The sequence below is a fragment of the Mauremys mutica genome, chromosome 6 (assembly GCF_020497125.1).
Source record: "Mauremys mutica isolate MM-2020 ecotype Southern chromosome 6, ASM2049712v1, whole genome shotgun sequence".
Taxonomy (NCBI): domain Eukaryota; kingdom Metazoa; phylum Chordata; order Testudines; family Geoemydidae; genus Mauremys; species Mauremys mutica.
The window spans coordinates 131724044-131746139 of NC_059077.1; the positions used below are offsets into that span (position 1 = coordinate 131724044).

General features: G+C 47.8%; 1 protein-coding gene across 2 annotated transcripts in view; it reads right to left on the minus strand.

Annotated features, from left to right (window-relative positions):
- Positions 1-1264: 1264 nt before the first annotated feature.
- The window catches only part of LOC123372400 (class I histocompatibility antigen, F10 alpha chain-like), a 74444-nt gene continuing 53612 nt past the window's right edge, over positions 1265-22096 (minus strand). Inside the window, exons 5-8 of one of the 2 annotated variants that reach the window (XM_045020462.1) lie at positions 11520-11621; positions 11071-11103; positions 3642-3683; positions 1265-3083 (exon numbers count right to left, since the gene is read on the minus strand). In XM_045020462.1, coding sequence (XP_044876397.1) covers positions 3079-3083; positions 3642-3683; positions 11071-11103; positions 11520-11621 — 182 coding nt within the window. In that variant the 3' untranslated portion in view covers positions 1265-3078. The remainder of the gene's footprint in view (positions 3084-3641; positions 3684-11070; positions 11104-11519; positions 11622-22096) is intronic. The other variant, XR_006580267.1, reaches the window with a different exon arrangement.

Genomic DNA, 22096 nt, shown 5'->3' on the forward strand with positions numbered 1-22096 from the left:
CCCTGTTAATTGAGAAGCCCTGGGGCTGAGTGAATCTGTTTCTGTGACCTGCAGGGGTGTGTGGCCCAACCTCTGGGTCTGTGCTGGACCTGAGTGGAGTGTCTGGCTCAGCATGACAGGAGTGGAGGGGTGCCCGTTCCAGCAGGAGGGTTGTTCTCAGTGGTAGCCCACCACAAATACATGTACATGTTTAGAATAGTCAATCGGTGATAAAGGCTCTTTCACTGGAAAAAGGGCCTGTTAACCCGAGGTCATTGCACCTAGAGGGGGAGGAGAGAGCTATAAATTGTGAGGGCAAAAGAGGTCGTCTTAAGTGGGGTTCCACAGGGATCTGTTCTGGGTCCACTGTTTAACATCTTTATTAATGACCTGGATATAGGTATAGAGACCATACTGATCAATGCTGCAGATGACACAAGTGGCTGGGGGTGGGAGGAGGTAGCCAACACTTTGGAGGATAGAGCTAAAATTCAGAGGGATCTTGATAAACTGGAGAACTGGGCAACAGACAATAAAACGAAATTCAACAAAGACAAATGTGAGGTGCGTTACATAGGCATAGGCGCTGACTTTGTGGGTGCTCTGGGGCTGGATCACCCATGGGGAAAAATTAGTGAGTGCTGAGCACCCATCGGTAGCCAAGCTCCCCGCTCCTCTCCTCCTTCTCCCCTCCTGAGCACACCATGTCCCCACTCCTCCCCCTCCCTCCCAGCGCTTCCTGCCCCCCTGCCGCTTAACAGCTGTTTGGCGGCGCTTAGGGCTTTCCAGGAGGGAGTGGGAGGAGTGGAGATGCTGCATGCTCAGGGGAGGAGGTGGAGAAGAGGCAGGGCAGGGGTGGGGACTTGGGGGAAGGGGGTGGAATAGAGGTGGGAAGGGGGCGGGGCTGGGTGGGAAAAGGCAGGGTAGGAAGAGGTGGGGCCAGGGGACGGAGGGAGGGGGTCGATCACCCACTAGGCAGAGGGGAAGTTGGTGCCTATGCACGTAGGGAAGAAAAACCAAATGCACAAATACAGAATGAGGAAAACTGGCTTGGCAGCAGCACTGCTGAGAAGGATCTGGGAATTGTGGTGGGGGTGTATTTGTTATTGGAAAGGCTTGAATCATAAAAGATAAAGCGTTCATGTGTAGTAAGTGTTTCTTTCAAACTCTGATACTTATGGTAAATAAACCCCAAAATGCTGAAAAAGTTTTGAATATGTTTATCTCTATGCAGATATGCCTACAATACCTGTATTTGACAAAACTCATACAAAACTTAAAACTGTTGCCTGAAAGTATTTTTAATGCTAATATTTGCATCTATTTGACATTTTTCTAAATACTTAAAGTTTCAGATAAACTAAATCTTTCTTGGAGGTTATTTTAGGCTATACAGTGATTTTATTTTATTTTTCATTTAATGCACTAAGAATATAAACAATATAGGCCCTGGGTATATTTCACAGCAGTGTATGTGTTCATTGAACATGGGCACTTGTGGTGTGAAAAATGTTTCTCTTGAGTCTGGACCGTGACTATATCTGGACCAAGAAATTTGGACCTTGACAAAAAATAATTAACTACCCCTGCATTAAGGGCTGCTATGAAGAGGACGGTGATCAATTGTTCTCCAATTGCACTGATAGTAGGAGAAGGAGGAATTTAGGTTAGACATTAGGAAAAACTTTCTAGCTATAAGGACAGTTCACTGTGGAACAGGTTGTCACAGATTCACAGGTCAGTGCTCTCTTGGTGCCGTATGGCCCCTGGGAGGAACCGCCCTTCAGAGTACTGACCCTACATCAGGTCACACTCTTTGCTCGGGGTTTAAGCTGTAGGGTTCTCCTCTGCCTCCCAGTACTGCACGTCTGAGCCTTCAGCATGCCTGCCTCTCTCTAGCCTGCAGTGATTCTCAGCCAGTGCAACACAGATGTGTTTATTGTACGTCTGGAGCACAGCACAAGACGTTCTCAGGGGCGTCCATCTGGGTCTGTCCCCGTCCAGGTGGGCTGAGGCCGCTCTTTGTTCCCAGCCCAGGAGTGACTCCTCCTTTCTGTGGCCCACCCTGTATCACCTCCAAGGCCCCACCTCCATCCTTTGTCTTCTTTCCCAGGCAAACCAATCTCCAGGCGACTCTCTCTTCAGCTTTTTGTTCTCTCTGCTGCCCATAACTGGCTGGCTCCAAGTTGGGATGGGCCTTCGGGTCATCAGTTGCTAAGTTACAAAGTGTCCAGGCCACGGCCTGGGGTCCAGGCTGCTAGACTGGGTCACACCTGGTCCTCTGCAACAACAGACACCCCCCTTCCACCTTGGTTAGACATGCAGCACATGGGGAGACTGAGGCACACACAGTATACATACGCAATGTTAGGAAAATATCCCACTTCACCACACAGGTTGCCTAGAGAGGATGTGGAATCATTGGAGCCTTTTAAGAACAGCTTGGACAAACACCTGTCAGGGTCCCGGGATGGTCTAGGTTTACTTGGTGCTGCCTGAGATCAGGGCTGGACTTGATGACCTCTTGAGGTCCCTACTAACCCAGCATTTCTATGAATGGTGAAAAGGACATTAGAGGCACTTATAAACTAAACACAGACACTTCTTCCTGTCCAACAGACGCCCTCAGCTGATGATGGCAACAGCGCTACCAGCTGCGAGTATACGAGGCAATTTATCATGTTATAATCATGAAATTCTACAGAAAAAAAACCACGTCCCCCACCATATACACACAAGCAGTTACTGCTCACATATCTAGCGTACGGTAAAGGGTGTGCAAACAGCACAGCACAGAGCACTGAGTGCACACACTAAATGTAGCAAATACTAAACTCTTACTAAAAGTTTTTATCCATTAAAATTTTGGAAATTATTTTCTGAAAATAAAACATGATTACAGAAAACTATTACATCTGCAAAGTAAAAAGTGGTCCAGTGAGCAGAGAGATGAGGCCAGAAATCCCACACGGGACGCTCCAAGTGCCAGAGAAAAACTAGGGAGAGGTTGATTGGTTCTTCTAGGGAGACAGAGCAGAGCTCATCAATCTTCCTCTCTGGGATCCCCTCAGGTTGTGGCACAGACTCCAACAGGCTCTGTTAAGCTGCAGAAATAAAACACAGGCAATATTTATTAAGGGGAACCTGCCATAATGTTTTGCAATGACAGTGCACACTGCTGTGGGACGGTCACCCTAGTGGCTGCAGTGTTCAGTGGACAAAATCTCTAACCCTGCTGACAAAGCTTTCAGCTCCAGTGTCAGAGACCCTGTGTTCCTGGAGCCTGAGGTGCTGGGCTCTGTCCCTCCTGCTTCCTCCCTGCAGTTTCACTGGAGGCTGTTCTCTGAAGCAGTTGGATTTATCATTACAAATCTCAGCCTGCGCTGTACCAGCAGCCACAGAGAAATCCCTCTCACTAGAGTCTTTCACACCTAAATTCATTGTAGAGAAAGGGGGGATTTGGCTGCAAACCTGTTCCTGCATCCCCAGTGTGAACAGAAGGGAAGTTCTGAATCTCTTATTTCCCTGTTCTGCTCCTTGGGGCTGGTTTGCTAGAGGGGACGGGCCAGTGAGACTCAGGGTCCAATGACTTGGACTAGGTGTCCCTCTCCAGAAAACTCAGTGAGAGCAGTGAAACCCTCGGCTAGAGCCCCCTCACTTACCCTTGGCAGATACGTCAGAGCCACTAGATCCTTGGTCATTTGCTGTTGCAGAGGAGGAGAAGAGAGAGTATATTAGCATCACTCACAAGGCAGGTTTCAGCATAGTTAGTAGATACGGGGACTCTTATCCAAAGGGAACAGTCATCACCTTACTCTTCCCTAGCAATGAGGCGGTTGGTGCACAGATCACTCTACAGTGCAGCTGCCCAGGATTTCCATTATTCACATGCAAAAAAACCTTTATCATTGTTGGGGGTCAGCACTGCTTTGTGCTCTTCATGCTTCTTCAAAATGGGAGCACTGAATACTCAACATTCAACGGCTAGCAAAGTAGGAGATGCTGGGTTAAGGATACTCCTGCCAAACAACCTCAACTCTGTCCCCTTCAATCAGTGCCCAGATGGGTCCCTTAAGCAGACCACAGACTTCACCCTCACCCCCTGCCTACCAACAGCAATTCCCACCTTAATCAATAGCGCTGCGCAGAACAGTGTGGATGGTATAGAATCAGAGAACTGGAAGGGACCTCGAGGGGTCATCAAATCAGTCCCCTGCACTCATGGCAGGACCAGCACCATCTAGAACATCCCTGACAGGTGTCCGTCCAACCTGCTCTTAAAAATCTCCAATGATGGAGATTCTACAACCTCCCTAGGCAATTTATTCCAGTGCTTAACCTTCCTGACAGTTAGGAAGTTTTTCCTAATGTCCAACCTAAACCTCCCTTGCTGCAATTTAAGTCCATTGCTTCTTGTCCTATCATCAGAGGTTAAGGAGAACAATTTTTCTCACTCCTCCTTGTAACAACCTTTTAGGTATATGAAAACTGTTATGTCCCTTCTGTCTTCTCTTTTCCAGACTAAACAAACAGTTCTTTCTATCTTCCTTCATAAGTCATATTTTCCAGACCCCTGATCATCCTTGTTGCTCTTCTCTGCACTCTCTCCAATTTGTCCACATCGTTCCTGAAATGTGGTGCCTAGAACTGGACACAATACTCCACTTGAGGCCTAATTAGCATGGAGCAGAGCAGAAGAATTAATTCTCATGTCTTGCTTATGACACTCCTGCTAATACATCCCAGAATGATGTTTCCTTCTTTTGCAACAGCGTTACATTGTTGACTCATATTTAGCCTGTGATCCACTATACCCCTCAGATCCCTTTCCGCAGTATTCCTTCCTAGGCAGTCATTTCCCATTCTGCATGTGTGCATCTGATTGTTCCTTCCTAAGTGGAGCACTTTGCATTTGTCCTTATTGAATTTCATCCTATTTACCTGAGACCATTTCTCCAGTTTGTCCACATCATTTTGAATTTTCATCCTATCCTCCAAAGCACTTGCAACCTCTCCCAGCTTAGTATCATATGCAAACTTTATAAGTGTATTCTCTATGCCATGATCTAAATTGTTGATGAAGTCATTGAAAAGAACCAGAACAAGAACTGATCCCAGCGGAACCCCACTTGTTATGCCCTTCCAGCATGACTGCAAATCACTGATAATTACTCTCTGGGAACAGTTTTCCAACCAGTTATGCACCCACCTTATAGTAGCTCCATCTAGGCTGTATCTCCCTAGTTCCTTAATGGGAAGGTCCTGTGAGAGACTGTATCTAAAGCCTTATTAAAGTCTAGCTATACCACATCTACCACTTCCCCCCTATCCACAAGGCTTGTTAGCTTTCTTTGACAGGGTATTAGGTTGGTCTGACATGATTTATTCTTGACAAATCCATGCTGACTATCACTTATCACCTTATTATCTTCAAGATGTTCGCAAATTAATTCCTTAATTATTTGTTCCATTATCTTACTGGGTACAGAAGTTAAGCTGACTGGTCAGTAATTGCCTGGATTGCCCTTGTTTCCCTTTTTATATATAGGCACTATATGTGCCCCTTTCCAGTCTTCTGGGATCTCCCCTGTCTTCCATAACTTCAAAGATAATAGCTAATGGCTCAGGTATCTCCTCAGTCAGTTCCTTGAGTATTCTAGGATGCATTTCAACAGGCCCACGTGACTTGAAGACATCTAACTTGTCCAAGCAACTTTTAACTTGTTCTTTCCCTATTTTAGCACCTGAACCTACCTCATGAAGAGGAATGCTGATTTGGGGTGGTGCTGGGCACACAGACAAGGGCAAGTTTCATTTGGCCTGGTGCTGTTCTACTTCCTGTTCCTCTTCCCAGACCTACTGGGGCAGAGTTCGAGTTGCGTTGGAAGCATCATAATTAAGACCTTACCAAAGTCACAGTCCGTTTTGGTCCATTTCACAGTGATAGGATTTTAAAAATTGTAGTTTTCATTATTTCAGCTATTTAAATCTGAAATTTCAGAAAGTGTTGTACCTGTAGGCGTCCTGACCCAAAGAGGGGCCGGGGGGCGGCAAGGTTATTGTAGATGGGTCACGGAACTGCCACCCTTCTATGCTGCTGCAGGTGGGGCGCTGCCTTCAGAGCTGGGTGCCTGGCCAACAGCCACCGTTCTCTGGTTACCCAGCTCTGAAGGTAGCACAGAAGTAAGGGTGGCAATACTGTGAACCCCTACAATAACCTTGCAACCACCCTGCGCCCCCCACAACCCTCTTTTAGGTCAGGACCACCAGTTTGAGAAACGCTGGTCTCCCCCTATGAAATCCGTACAGATTTCATGGTCCGTGATGCGTTTTTTGTGGCTGTGAATTTGGCCATAATACCTCTGCATATCTTGGTTTGCCAACCTTTGACTTCTGGGAATTCAACACTCCCATTCTGAAAGGGCACAGGGAGCCCAGGAAAGGGCTGAACACCTGCAATCTTAACTCCACGTGAACAAAGTTCTTGAGTGTGAATTTCTGTTGTTCTCGAGTAACAAGAAGGAGGGAGGGAGGCGTGACTGAGGGCCAACTGTAGGAGGAAGGGTGGTGCTCTGAGGAGGTTTTGTTGGTAGTTCTCAAACCCCCTCTGTTACCCACTGGAGGCACCCCTGAGAGGGTAAAGAGAGAGCTGGACTCCTACATCCTAGCGGGGCCCAGCAGATCTGTGCACATTATACCGTCTCTTGCTGCCAGGCATTAGATGGCCTCAGATGCAGTCCAGAATGTATGTAAATATTTCCCATAGTTTCAGTCTTGGTCCTGTTCCTAATGTTAATTACAGGAGACAATTGAGGAGGGGATTTGAACTCGTGGTCATCAAGGGGGCAGAGGTGCTGATCTGAAATCAATGGAAAAACTCCCATTGGCTTCAACAGGCTTTGAATCATGCCCAGATTACACAAGCACCAAAGCAACTTTCAGGTAGGTCAGAAGAAGTGTAAAATTAAAAGCAGGTCAGACACCTTCAGGGTCATACTCAGCCACACACAGCACAGCTCTAGGGGCATAATAATTCAGCCCAACACCACCATATACATTCCTGACTATCCCCTTGTCTACACAAGCAAAATTTGGACCCATAACCACAAGCAATGCAATTCCACCAGTGATAGCAAAGGTGGAGCAATTGAAGAGATGGGATTCAGGTGTTTTTAATCACTGTATCATTGGCCCTGTCAACACAGGTTCTCCACTGGTTCTTCATGTGTCATTATATAATGCCTGTATCTGTAACTTTCACTCCATGCATCTGAAGAACTGAGGCTTTTTACCCACAAAAGCTTATGCCCAAATAAATCTGTTAGTCTTTAAGGTGCCACTGGACTTCTTGTTTTTGTGGATACAGACTAACACGGCTACCCCTCTGATACTTGTATCATCTAGACTTCCTCTGAACAAGGTTATAGAACATGTGTCTAAAGCCACTCTACACTACTGAAGAAGACCTTTGTTGGGGAAAATAAGAGAGTAGGGCACAAGTTGGAGACAATTTTTCTTTCAGAAGGTGGAGAAAGCTACTAGGGGAGAGGCTGGTCTAGATTTGACTTTGACAAATAGGGAGGAAATGGCTGAGAATTTGAAAGTGGAAGGCTGCTTGGGTAAAAGTGATCATGAAATGATAGAGTTCATGATTCTAAGGAATGGTAGGAGGGAAAACACACAATAAAAGAATGGATTTCAAGAAGGCGACTTTAGCAAACTCAGGGAGCTGATAGGTAAGACCCCATGGGAAGCAAGTCTAAGGGGAAAACAGTTCAGGAGAGTTGGAAAGTTCTCAACGAGATATTATCAAGAGCACAAGTGCAAACGATCCCACTGCACAGGAAAGAAATGAAGGATGGGAAGAGAAAAGGCTGGCTTAACGAGGAGATCTTCAATGATCTAAAAATAAAATAAAAAAAAAGTCCTACACAAAGTAAAAACTAGGTCAAATTACAAAGGAGGAACATAAACAAATAACACAAGTCTGTAGGGGCAAAAATAGAAAGGCCAAGCTGCAAAACGAGACCAAACTAGCTAGAAACATAAACGGTAACCAAAAAAATTCTACAATACATCAGAAGAGGAAAACCAAGGGCAGGGTAGGCCCATTAGTCAATGAGGAAGGAAAGACAATAACAGAACATATGAAAATGGGAAAAGGGCTAAATAATGTTTTTGTTTCAGTTTTCACCAAAACGTTTCATAGTGATTGGGCATCTAACATAGTGAACACCAGTGAAATTGATGAAGAATCTGAGGCTAAAATAGGGAAAGAACAAGTTAAAAATTATTTAGACAAGTTAGATGTCTTCAAGTCACCAAGGCCTGATGAAATGCATCCTAGAATACTCAAGGAACTGACAGAAGAGATATCTGAGCCAATATCCCTGAAAAGTCATAGAAGATGGGAGAGAGGATTGGAAGAGAGGAAATATAGTGCCAATCTATAAAAAAGGGGATTAGGGACAACCCGTGGAATGCCAGACCAGTCAGTTTAACTTCAGTACCCAGAAAGATAATGGGGCAAATAATTAAGCAATCAATTTGCAAACACCTAGAAGATAATAAGGTGACAAGTAACAGTCAGCATGGATTTGTCAAGAACAAGTTGTGTCAAACCAACCTAATAGCTTTCTTTGACAGGGTAACAAGCCTTGTGTATGGGGGAAAATGGTAGATGTGGTATATCTTGACTTTAGTAAGGCTTTTGATACTGTCTCACAGGACCTTAACAAACTAGGGAAATACAGCCTGAGGGTACTACTATAAGATGGGTGCAGAGCTGGTTGGAAACCGTTCCCAGAAAGTAGTTATCAATAGTTCACAGTCATGTTGGAAGAGCATAACGAGTGGGGTCCCTCAGGGATCAGTTCTGGGTCTGGTTCTCTTCAATGTCTTCATCAATGGTTTAGATAATGGCATAGAGAGTACACTTATAAAGTTTGTGGACTATACTAAGGTGGGAGGGGATGCAAGTGCTTTGGATGACAGGATTAAAATTCATAATGATCTGGACAAATTGGAGAAATGGTCTGAAGTAAATAGGATGAAATTCAATAAGGACAATAAATTACCTCACTTGGGAAGAACCAATCAGTTGCACACATAAACAATTGGGAAATGACTGCCTAGGAAGGAGTACTGCAGAAAGGGATCTAGGGGTCACAGTGGATCACAAGCTAAATATGAGTCAGCAGTGTAACACTGTTGCAAAAAAAGGAAACATCATTCTGGGATGTATTAGCTTTTGATACGGTCTCCCACAGTATTCTTGCCGGCAAGTTAAAGAAGTATGGGCTGGATGAATGGACTATAGGGTGGATAGAAAGCTGGCTAGATTGTCGGGCTCAACGGGTAGTGATCAATGGCTCCATGTCTAGTTGGCAGCCGGTATCAAGTGGAGTGCCCCAAGGGTCGGTGCTTGGGCCGGTTTTATTCAATATCTTCATTAATGATCTGGTAGGATGGCGTGGACTGCACCCTCAGCAAGTTTGCAGATGACACTAAACTGGGAGGAGTGGTAGATACGCTGGAGGGTAGGGATAGGATACAGAGGGACCTAGACAAATTAGAGGATTGGGTCAAAAGAAACCGGATGAGGTTCAACAAGGACAAGTGCAGAGTCCTTCACTTAGGACGGAAGAATCCCATTCACTGTTACAGACTAGGGACCGAATGGCTAGGAAGCAGTTCTGCAGAAAAGGACCTAGGGGTTAGTGGATGAGAAGCTGGATATGAGTCAAAAGTGTGCCCTAGTTGCCAAGAAGGCTAATGGCATTTTGGTCTGTATAAGTAGAGGCATTGCCAGCAGATCGAGGGACATGATCATTCCCCTCTCTTCAGCATTGGTGAGGCCGCATCTGGAGTATTGTGTCCAATTTTGGGCCCCACGCTAGAAGAAGGATGTGGAAAAAATTGGAGAGTCCAGCGGAGGGCAACAAAAATGATTAGGGGGCTGGAGCACATGACTTACGAAGAGAGGCTGAGGGAACTGGGATTGTTTAGTCTGCAGAAGAGAAGAATGAGGGGGGATTTGATAGCTGCTTTCAACTACCTGAAAGGGGGTTCCAAAGAGGATGGATCTAGACTGTTCTCAGTGGTACCTGATAACAGAACAAGGAGTAACGGTCTCAAGTTGCAGTGAGGGAGGTTTAGGCTGGATATTAGGAAAACCTTTTTTACTAGGAGGGTGGTGAAGCACTGGAATGGGTTCCCTAGGGAGCTGGTGGAATCTCCTTCCTTAGAGGTTTTTAAGGTCAGGCTTGACAAAGCCCTGGCTGGGATGATTTAATTGGGGATTGGTCCTGCTTTGAGCAGGGGGCTGGACTAGATGACCTCCTGAGGTCCCTTCCAACCCTGATATTCTATGATTCTATGAATGTTGTAAGCAAGACACAAGAAGTAATTCTTCCAGGCTACTCTGCGCTTATCAGGCCTCAACTGGAGTACTGTGTCTAGGAAGGATGTGGACAAATTGGAGAAAGTCCACAGGAGACCAACAAGAATGATTAAAGATCTAGAAGACCTGAGCTATGAGGAAAGAGTGAAAGAATTGGGTTTGTTTAGACTGCAGAAGAGAAGACTGAGGGGGAGATGTGATTACAGTTTGCAAGTACATAAAAAGTTGTTACAAGGAGGATGGGAAAAAAATGTTTTCATTAGCCTCTGAGGACAGGACAAGAAGCAATGGGCTTAAATTGCAGCAAGGGAGGTTTAGGTTGGACATTAGGAAAAAAATCCTGTTAGGGTGGTTAAGCACTGTAATAAATTGCCTAGAGAGGTTGTGGAATCTCCCTCATTGGAGGTTTTTAAGAGCAGGTTAGTCAGGGATGGTCTAGATAATACCTAGTCCTGCCCTGAGTGCAGGGAACTGGAATAGGTGTCCTCTCGAGGTCCCTTCCAGTCCTACGATTCTATGGCACTAGAGCAGTAGTTGGAGATTTCTCTAAAATCCTCAGTGCAGACAAGGCCTATGAGTGTGAGTGAGGATCTCCTGTCAGTGGCTCCAGGCTAAAATACACAAGGAAATACTGATGGCTGTTCAGAGGTGGCCACTTGAAAAGAGGCGATGGGTTTGTTGTCACTTACCCTGAGCTACAGCGTAGCCGTCTCCCTTTCTCCCTGCAGAGAGAAGGCAAATGTCAGTGAATGCAGCTCCCAAGGCAGGAACCGACCGCAATCAGTGTCCACAGCTCAGAAACAGGGCCCCTGGCCCAGCACAGCTCCCTGGCGCTCAGTAATGGACTCAAGATCCCAGGCGCTCATGATCAGCAGGAGAGAAAGACACAATCAGACAGTTTCCAAAGACCTTGGTGCACTGGATGCTGAGCTCTTTGGAAAACCTAACCCCATATTAACTGTAACCCACACCCAGTTTCTGGGTCTGGCCCTCCAGCAGCTCCCATGGGGATCATTAGCTCAGTCCCACAGTGGGGCAGTTACACCGCACTGACACTGGCTCCTGTATTGCTGTTGCCCTTAGGGGTACGGGCAGGGCCCGGCAAGTCCAGGGAATCCCCCCATTCCAGGCTCTTTACCTGTGCATTTCTTTTTCCAGACGACTACTCCAATTATACCACCAATCAGGAGAACTGCAGTGATAACTCCAGCCACAGTGGGAATCAGACTGTTATTTGGTTCTGAAATGGAATGGAGAGAATGATCAATGGGGGGAAATCCCCCCTCCGCACTAAAACCCTCCTTTCATCCCATTGCAGGCATAAGTCAGTCAGCTCTCCAGGTTAGGGCTGAGTCCTGAACCCTCCACCCCTTCCAATGCAGCTACCATGCATTGCTCCCCACCATGGAAAGTCCTTGACACTAGATCCAGCCTCTACCACTTCAATTCATAATAAATATTTAGCACTTAAACTAGAGGGACTTTTACTGCATTAATCAATCTGCATAACCCTAACTGTGGGAGAGCAGGGATGTCAGTGTTGTCCCTATATGGGAATGGGGGGAGATTTGCTGAAGATCACACAGAGTCAGTGCAAGAGCCAGGAACAGACCCCAGGAATCCTGACTTCCAGCCCCTCCTGCTCTAACCCACCAGCCCCCACTCCCCTTCCAGAGACAGAACCCAGGAGCCCTGGCTCCCAGACCTCCTGCTCTAACCTACGAGACCCCACGCCCCTTCCAGAGCCAGGGATAAAAAGAGAAGGTTACTCACCTTGCAATAACTGAGGTTCTTTGAGATGTGTGACCCTGTGGGTGCTCCACTCCAGGTGACGGTGCATCCTGGTGCCGTTGATCTGAGATCTTCGGTAGCAGTGCCTGGTCAGGACGCACATGCTCAGCTGCTGTCTCATGGCATCGTTAGGGTCTGCCTGAGTGTGTGCATCCCGCACCCCCTCAGTTCCTTCTCTAATGTAGAGATGTCAGAATAGGACTCCAAAGTAAAGGGAAGGAGGGCGGGTAGTGAAGCACCCACAGGGGAACACATCTCGAAGAACCTCAGATACTGCAAAGTAAGTAACCTCTTCTTCTTTGAGTGCTGTCCCTGTGGGTGCTCCACTCCAGGTGAATGCGAAGTAGTACCCACTATGGTTGGTGGGACTTTGGCTTTGCGGCAGTGACAACTATAGACAGCACTGTGTGACCTACTATGGTGTCTGCCATGGTATCCTGTGTGATAACAATGTTTGGCAAATTGTGGTCAGATGTCCCCGTGGCCGCCTTGCAGATGTCAGTAATAGGTACATTATGGAGAAAGGCAACGGATGTTGACATCGCCTGAGTAGAATGGGTTCTGATGTCCTCAGGTGGTTGATCATTCTGGGTTCGGTAACAGGATCTGATGCAGTCAGAGATCCACTTGGAAAGTTGTTGCTTAGAGATAGCCGCACCCTTTGATCGCTCGGTAGTGAAGACAAATAGCCGAGGGGATTTATGAAATGGTTTAGTCCTGTCTAGATAAAGGGTGATTGCCCATCAAACGTCGAGGGTATGTAGTGCTGCTTCCTGCGAAGTCTTATGAGGTTTGGGATAGAATGCAGGTAAGTATATTGGCTGGTTAAGATGGAAGGTAGACACCACCTTAGGGAGAAATTTAGGGTGGGGTCACAAGGTAACCTTGTCTTTAGAGAAGGTTGTGTAGGGAGGAAAGGCCATCAGGGTGCTTATTTCCCCTACTCTTCTCGCTGACATTATGGCAACCAAGAAAGCTACCTTCATAGACATGTGGAGAAGGCATGAGGTAGCTAAGGGCTTGAAGGGAGGTTTCATAAGACCACAGAGAACTAGGTTGAGATTCCAGGTGGCTGCTGGTGGATGAATCTCAGGGTAGAGATTTTACAGGCTCATGAGGAAGGGTTTTATTGTGGGATGGGCAAAGAGTGAATATCCGTCCAACAAATCATGGAAGATGGTGAGGGCTGTGAGGTGTACTCTGATGGAGCTGAGCGAGAGCCCATCCTGTTTTAGTTTCAGAAGGTAGTCTAGGATGTTAGGGAGGACCACAGTGTGGGGCGTCAAGCATTTATGGGAGAACCATACGGAGAAGCATTTCCACTTTTTCAGGTAAGTCTTACGAGTGGAGTCTGTTCTACTGTGCAGTAGATGTACTGGACCTGCTCAGAACAAGCTAGTTCATGGGTTTGGAACCATGAAGGAACTATGCCATCAGATGGAGTTTCTGAAGCTGCGGATGAAGAAGCCGTCATGGGAAAGCAGATCTGGTCTGTTGGGGAGAGTCCTTAGAGTACGGATGGACATGCGTAGCAGATAAGGATACCATGTCTATCTGGGCCAAGCTGGGGCAGTAAGTATGACCTGGGCCTTGTCGCCTCTGATCTTGTGTAGAATCCTGTGTATCAGAGAGATCGATGGAAAAGTATACATGGGGAGTTGTTCCACAGGATGAGGAACGCGTCTCCTAGGGATGTAATCCTGAGTCCCACCCTGGAGCAAAATAGATGGCATTTGCAGTTCTGGGTTGTGGCAAAGAGGTCTATCGACGTGGTGCCCCAGCGGGAGAAGAGCTGTCGTAGTATTGTGGAATGTAATTCCCATTTGTGTTCCTCGGAGAAGTGTCTGCTGAGTGTGTCGGCAGTAGTGTGGTGACATCCAGGTAGGTATGAAATGGTAATTTCTATGTGGTGTTGTATGCACCAATTCCATAAGCTGATGGGCTCCATGCAGAGGGAGTGCGATCGTGCTCCCCCTTGTCTGTTGATGTAAAACATACATACTATATTGTCTGTCAGGACCTGAATGGATTTGTTCTTTATGAGGGGGGGGAAAGTGAAGGCAGGCTTGTCCCACTGCTCTGAGCTCTAGGAGATTTATGTGCAGATGTGTATCTGACAGGGACCAGCGGCCCTGTGCCGTGTGGATCATGGAAGCACCCGTGGTAAGCGTGAGTGCCAAGGAGCGTTGCTGGAAGGGAATGCCCATGCAGAGGTTCTCTGGTTTTGCCCACCATTATAGGGAGGATAATATGTTCGCTGGAGGAGTTTGCATCATGCAGAAGCTGTGTTTGCTAGGTTTGTAGTTGGAGTTGAGCCAACCCTGAAGACATCTCATGTGCAACCTGGCATACTTGACATGAAGGTGGTGGCTACCATGTGGCCAAGAAACTAGGCAAATTCTTGCCTGTATCCTGTGGCGAATGGAGAGCATGCGTATAAGATGTGTAATAGTGAGGAATCTGTTGTGTGGGAGTCAGGCTCTGGTTTGAATTGAGTCCAGGTGATCTCTGATGAACTCAATCCACTGTGTGGGTGTCAGGGTGGATTTTTGGAAGTTTATTTGGAGACCTAAGCTGGAAGAGGGAGATGGCGAAATGGGTAGCTCGTAACGTCTCATCGTATGAACTACCTTTGATACGGTAATTGTCTAGGTAGGGGAAAAGTATGATCCTGTGTCTGCGGAGGTGGGCCACAACTACGGCTAGGGTCTTGGAGAATCCTCTCGGTGCTGTGGAGAGTCTGAAAGGGAATGCCCTGTCCTGAAAGCGGTCGTGTCCGAGTGTGAATCACAGGAAGCATCTGTGAGCTGGATGAATGGATATGTGAAAATAAGCATCTTGTAGATCAAGGGCTGTGAACCAGTCCCCTTGTTCCAGCACGGGTATTATTGTGCCCAATGTGACCATCTTGAATTTCTGTATCCGTCCGAATTTGTTCAGCTGGCGTAGGTCTAGTATAGGCCTCTATCCCCCGCTCTTCTTCTGGATCAGAAAGTAGTGGGAGTAGAAACCTTTTCCTCGATGTTGCGTTGGCACAGGTTCCACTGCGCCTAGCTGGAGGAGGTGAGCCACTTCTACGCGAAGTAGGTGCTTGTGAGAGGGGTCCCTGAAGAGGGGAGGGGGAAGGGTAGGAGGGTAGGATATAAAAGGGATGAAGTAACCAGACTGAACTATTTCCAGGACCCAGTGGTCCTGTGTGACCTGCTGCCAGGCATGGTGGAAAACCCGGAGGTGGTGGCCAAATGGGCAAATAGGTGGCGGAGTCAAGGGGTGATCGTGCAGCCCCTTGACCAATGCTTCAAAATTGTTGTTTGTTTCCCGATGGATGGGAGATAGTTGGTTGCGCCTGGTTTTGTCTGCACCTAGAAGGTCTAGTGGAAAAAAGCTTATCTTTATCAAAGGGGAGGTCCTCCACTTTGGTCTGCAGGTCTTTGGGGATACCGGATGCAGACAGCCAGGAAGATCTGCATATAACCACCGCAGTTGCGGTACTGCAGGTTGCTGTGTCCGCCATGTCAGAGATGCTTGTAGGGCCGTCCTGGACACCAATCGGCCCTCGACAAGGACTGACTTAAAGTCTGCTCTCCTGTCCTCTGAGATATGGGAGGTAAAATCAAAGAGCTTGTTGTAGTTGTTGAAGTCGTAGTTTGCAAGGAGGGCGGAATAGTTTGCAATTCTGAATTGCAAAGTGGAGGAGGTATAAACCTTGCAGCCCAGAAGGTCAAGGAGTTTGAGGTCATTGTCCTGTGGGGTGGGTTGGTAGTGTGGCTGTTTCGTCCTGTGTGTCACTGCATTCACTACAAGAGAATTTGGTTGTGGATGAGAAAATAAGAAATCTACATCCTTAGCAGGAACATAATATTTAGGTTCAGCCTTTTTGCATGTTGGTGGGATAGAGGCTAGGGTCTGCCAGAGGGGGTCAGCTGGTTCCAGGAGGGCTTCATTTATGGGGAGCGTGATCTCTGAGGGTGCAGAGGGTTGGAGGATTTTGAGGAGTCTATGTTGTGTCTCCTGGACTTCCTCTAAAGGGATGTCCTGGCTGAGTGCCACTCTCTTGAAAAGTTCCTGGAATCGCTTAAAGTAGTCCACATTCTGTAGAGGTGGAGGCATGAGGGCTCCATCTGGAGCTAATGGAGAGTTAGGAGTCGGTGAATCAGGGTATGGTTCATAGCCCACCTCTTCAGAGGGGAGTTCAGGTGCTCTAGATGTAGATGGAGCTGGAGATAGAGAGGCAGAACAAGCTCATGGTCTGGAGGAAGAGTCATGAGGACGAGTGGCAGCAGGAGCCAGCCAAGGGTATCACTGAGGCCAAGGTATGGGATAAGAGAAGTGAGGTCCCGTCCGCGGGGGAACAAAGTAGGGAAACTGAGGTGGTACTGGTGAGCCATGTCCTGGGATATAAATGGTTCTGGTGGAGGAGGAGAGGCAGGCAGGGAGAACTGCTGCTGCATGCCGGGCTCGCTGTCAGTGAAGGTGGCCAGGTCAGGTGGGGAGCGGCTGGTCAAACAGTGAGCGCTGTGCGTCAAGGAGCGGAGAGTCAGGCTCAAGGGCCACTGAGATGTCGTCCTGATTTAAGAATTGCTGCTGCTGCATGGGCTATGATCCTGCTGAGCGGAATATGTGATCAGAAGCACATATAGACTTTTGCTTTGCTTTTGCAGGTACCACGGGCCATTTGTAGATGCCCTGTAGGAGGTCCGCTCCTGCTGCTGGAGTGATAGGCAGGCTTGGTGCCGACATTCTTGTTGACATTGGGGTAGAACGTGCTGTCGGCACCGGGTCTATTTTCGGTGCCGAGGAGAGCTTCCCACTGTGGGAAGTTGGGTCCCTGCTTCTGCGCTCCGCGGGAGCCATGGCTGAGGTGCTAGGATGATCGGAAGCACCTGCCTTTGGCGCTGTCAGCACGGAGGGTAAGGACCCCCTTTTGAACGTCTCTGCACAGAGGTAGTTGGGCTTCCTGCCTCTTTGCTCCCCGGTTCCAACGGGGAGCATGAGGGAGAGGGTTTGCTATTGCCTGTCTCCATAGGCAGCTGTAGGGATTTCTCCATCAAGAGCATTTTCAGTGCAAGTCCCTCTCACAACGAGCCCTGGTTTTCAGGCTGGTACAATGGACACACTTGGCAGGGACATGTGTCTCGCCGAGGCACTTCACACAGCGTGAGTGTCCGTCGGATCGTGGCATAGGCTCCTGACAGGAGTCACATTTCTTAAATCCTGAAGACCCTGGCATTATTGCATTAGGAATGCCTGGGTCGAGTGTCTCAACAGGAGACGAACTTGAGAAAAAAAAGGTTTTTTTGTTTGTTTGTTTTAAACTAGGTAACTATTCTAAAGGAAGGGAAATAATTGGGATGTTTTTAACTGACTATTTCTATGCCTTTGTACTTATCTCCTTCAGTGACCAGGGAAGAGATTCAGCACTGCCCCGAGCCCCGTCTTCAGCAGAGGATGGTTGAGAAGGAACTGAGGGGGGTGTGGGACGCGCGTGCTCAGGAAGACCCTAATGATGCTGCGATACAGCATCTGAGCGCATGAGTCCTGACCAGGCACTGTTACCAAAGATCTCCAATCAACGGTGCTGGGACGCACCATCACCTGGAGTGGAGCACCTACAGGGACAGCACTCAAAAAGAACCAGGAGATCTAGCTCCCAGCCCCCATGCTCTAATCCACTAGCCTCCACTTACCTCCTAGAGCCAAGGACAGAACCCAGGAGTCCTGGCTCCCAGCCCCTAACCCCCCTTGACCATGATGACTTTCATGACTAATGGAACACAGTCCCATTGAGGGAGTCTGGTGACAACCTGGAAACTGACCTCAAAGCTCTGGATTTCCCTGGCATGACTGGAGTTACAGACACAATGCGTGTTTTTTGAGGAGGCAGGAAGTGAAAAGGGGACAATACAGATATTTTAATACTGTTCTTGGTTTGTATACACCTGTTAAACCCCGAGTTCTGTATACACTTTCAGTTTCACTAATCAGCTTCTCCTGTTATAGACTCATAGACTTTAAGGTCAGAGGGGACCATTATGATCATGTAGTCTGACCTCCTTTTTTAACGGCCATATCACATTGGCGGCTCATAGTCATCCTGTGATCAACCAATACTCCGAGGTCCTTCTCCTCCTCTGTTACTTCTAACTGATGTGTCCCCAATTTATAACTAACATTCTTGTTATTAATCCCTAAATGCATGACCTTGCACTTTTCACTATTAAATTTCATCCTATTACTATTACTCCAGTTTACAAGGTCATCCAGATCTTCCTGTATGATATCCCGGTCCTTCTCTGTGTTAGCAATACCTCCCAGCTTTGTCTCATCCGCAGACTTTATTAGCACATTCTCGCTTTTTATGCCAAGGTCAGTAATAAAAAGGTTAAATAAGATTGGCCCCAAAACCGATCCCTGAGGAACTCCACTAGTAACCTCCTTCCAGCCTGACAGTTCACCTTTCAGTATGACCCGTTGCAGTCTCTCCTTTAACCAGTTCCTTATCCACCTTTCAATTTTCATATTGATCCCCATCTTTTCCAATTTAACTAATAATTTCCCATGTGGAATCGTGTCAAATGCCTTACTGAAATCGAGGTAAATTAGATCAACTGTGTTTCCTTTGTCTAGAAAATCTGTTACCTTCTGCGGCAAATTGCCAGTACTGTTATGCTGGGTCTCGCGCTTTCTCTTCTTTGGGGAAGGTTCAGGGCTCCATTGCTTGCCCCTGAACCGGTATTTTTAATTACTCCACTAGTGTCCTTGAGGAGTGGAGTGGAGAGGGAGGGACCTGGGCCCGCCCTCTTCTCCAGGTCCCAACCCAGGGGCCCTGAGGTTGGTGGTGACCCACTTGAACTGGTGATTCCTTCCTCTGGGCTACTTCCCTCTCCTGCCCTTCAGCTTGTGGACAGGCTTCTTGCCTTCCTTCTACACAAGCCAGGTGCCCCTTACCTAGGGTTTTTGGACTTCTCACCGCAGCACTCCTCCAAACTTTCCTTTTGTCTCTCTTCAAAACTGTTCTCTGCTTCAACTCCTTCAAACCGCTCTCTGCTCCAACCCCCACACTGTCTGACTGAAGCAGGGGTTTATATCATGTGACTGACTGCTGGTGCTCTAATTGGCTTCAGGTGCTCTAGTTAATCTATAGCAAACCTTCCTCCCCTTGCAAGGAATAAGGCTCCCTGCTAACACTCTCCTGCTGCCCTCTGGCCATGCTGTATCATATATCCCGCCCCGCTCAACACCAAGGGGTTGCACTACTTGGGACAAGAGGCAGTGTTGTCGCAATAGGCCATCAGCGTTGCCATGTTGGCTTCCAGCCCTATGCTGGACCCGGAAATGGAAAGGCTGCAGAGAGAGGAACCACCTCGTCACTCTGGCATTCTTCTCCTTGTTCCTGTGCATCCACTGGAGCGGGGCGTGGTCTGTCACGAGGGTAAATCGCCGCCCCAGGAGATAGTAGCCCATTTTATCACCAAACATTCCTTCTCAACAACAGCGTACTTTTGTTCCCTGGGGAGGAGCTTCCGGCTGAGGTACAATATGGGGTGCTCCTCCTCCCCTACCATCTGGGAAAGGACAGCACCAAGCCCCACCTCTGAGGCGTCTATTTGTAGGATGAATTCCTTCTCGAAGTCTGGGGCTATGAGTACTGGATGGCAGCATAGGGCTGTCCGTAAATCAGCAAATGCTTCTTCTGTCGCAGCAGTCCACTTAACTATTTCGGGGCCCCGAGCTTTTATCAGATCCGTCAATGGCCCTGCTCTTGTGGCGAAATGAGGGATGAATCTCCTGTAGTACCCTACTATCCCTAAAAATGCTCTGACCTGCTTTTTGCGGATTGGTTGAGGCCAACCTTGTATTGCTTCCACTTTGTTCCACTGGGGTTTTACAAACCTCTCCCTACTACATGCCCGAGATATCTGGCCTCAGCTAGTCCTATCACACACTTGAGAGGGTTAGCAGAGAGACTGGCCTTTCGCAGGGCATCCAGCACTGCTTCTACTTTTCCTAGGTGCGTTTCCCAGTCAGGGCTATGGATGACTATGTCGTCTAGATAGGCGGCGGCATACTTGGCATGGGGTCGGAGCAACTTATCCATAAGTCGTTGGAATGTTGCAGGGGCCCCTTGGAGTCCGAAAGGGAGGCCAGTGTATTGAAAAAGGCCATCGGGTGTAGAGAAGGCAGTCTTTTCCTTGGCATCCTTGGCCAGGGGAATTTGCCAATATCCTTTGGTCAGATCCAGAGTGGTTAGGTATCGGGCCTTGCCTAACTGATCAACTAGCTCGTCAATGCATGGTATCAGGTAGGCATCGAAGTGGGATACTTCATTCAATTTCCGGAAGTCGTTACAAAACCTCAGGGTGCCATCAGGCTTGGGGACTAGGACGATTGGGCTGGACCACTGACTGTGGGATTCTTCAATGACCCCGAGTTCCAGCATCTTCTTCACTTCCATCCTAATTTCTTCCCTTTTAGCTTCCAGTATTCGGTATGGTCTTATCGCCACCCTTACTCCGGGGCTGGTGACAATATGATGTTGGACTAGTGTCATTCGGCCCAGTTGTGTACACAATACGTCCTGGTTCCGGTGGATCATTTCAATGACCTCTGTTCGTTGTTCTGCGGTTAATTCAGGAGATATCTTTACCTGCCCCTGTGGGTCGTCTGTCTGAGATGGAGCTCCTCGAATGACCAGACACGTCTCTCGGTCATGCCAGGGCTTCAGTAAGTTGACGTGGTAGATTTGCTCTGGCTTTCGGCGGTCTGGTTGTCTAACCTTATAGTTCACCTCCCCAATGGCTTCCACTATCTCATATGGTCCATGCCAGCTGGCTAGAAGTTTGCTTTCTGCTGTTGGCACTAACACCATCACCTGTTCCCCCAGCTGAAATCTCCGTACTTTCGCCCGACGGTTGTAATACATCCGCTGGGACTCTTGTGCTTTTTCTAAATGTTCCCGTACTATCGGGGTTACTCGAGTTATTCGCTCTCTCATCTGTGTCACGTGCTCAATGACATTCTTTCCTGGGTTGGGTTGTTCCTCCCAATCTTCCTTGGTGATATCTAATATCCCGCGTGGGTGGCATCCATATAGTAGTTCAAAGGGAGAAAAACCTGTGGATGCCTGGGGGACTTCCTGTATAGCGAACATTAGATATGTTAGAAGGGTATCCCAGTCTTTTCCATCCTGTGCTACCACCTTCTGGATCTTACTTTTAAGGGTACGATTAAATTGCTCGACCAATCCATCTGTTTGTGGATGGTAGTCTGAGGTCCGTATGGCCTGGATGCGGAGCAGGGCACATCAGTCCTTCATTAGTTTTGACATGAATGGGGTTCCTTGGTCTGTCAGGATCTCCTTAGGGATGCCCACTCTGGCGAATACCTGTAATAGTTCCTTTGCTATTGCCTTGGATGTGGGGTTTCTTAAAGGAACTGCCTCTGGATACCGCGTGGCATAGTCAAGGATAACTAGTACGTTTCGGTGGCCCCGTGCCGATTTTTCTAATGGGCCCACTATGTACATGGCTATCCTCTCGAAACGGATGTCAATAATAGGCAAAGGTACTAATGGGGCCCGCAAGTGAGGTCGGGGGCTATGCAACTGGCATTCAGGGCAGGAGGCACAATAACGCTGGACTTCTGCTCGTATCCCTGGCCAATAAAACCTCCTTAGGATTCTAGCCAGTGTCTTGTCTACCCCTAGATGTCCCCCAAATAGATGGCCGTGAACTAACTCTAGTACTGCCCTTATGTGTTTCCGTGGGACTAAGAGTTGCTCTACTTTTTCCCCTCGTATTTGCTCTATTCTGTACAAAAGATCGCGTTTGAGCACATAATATGGCCTTGGGCCTTTGATCTTTCCTTCCACAGGCACACCATTTACTTCTACTACCTCCTCCCTCACGTTTACATATAACGGAT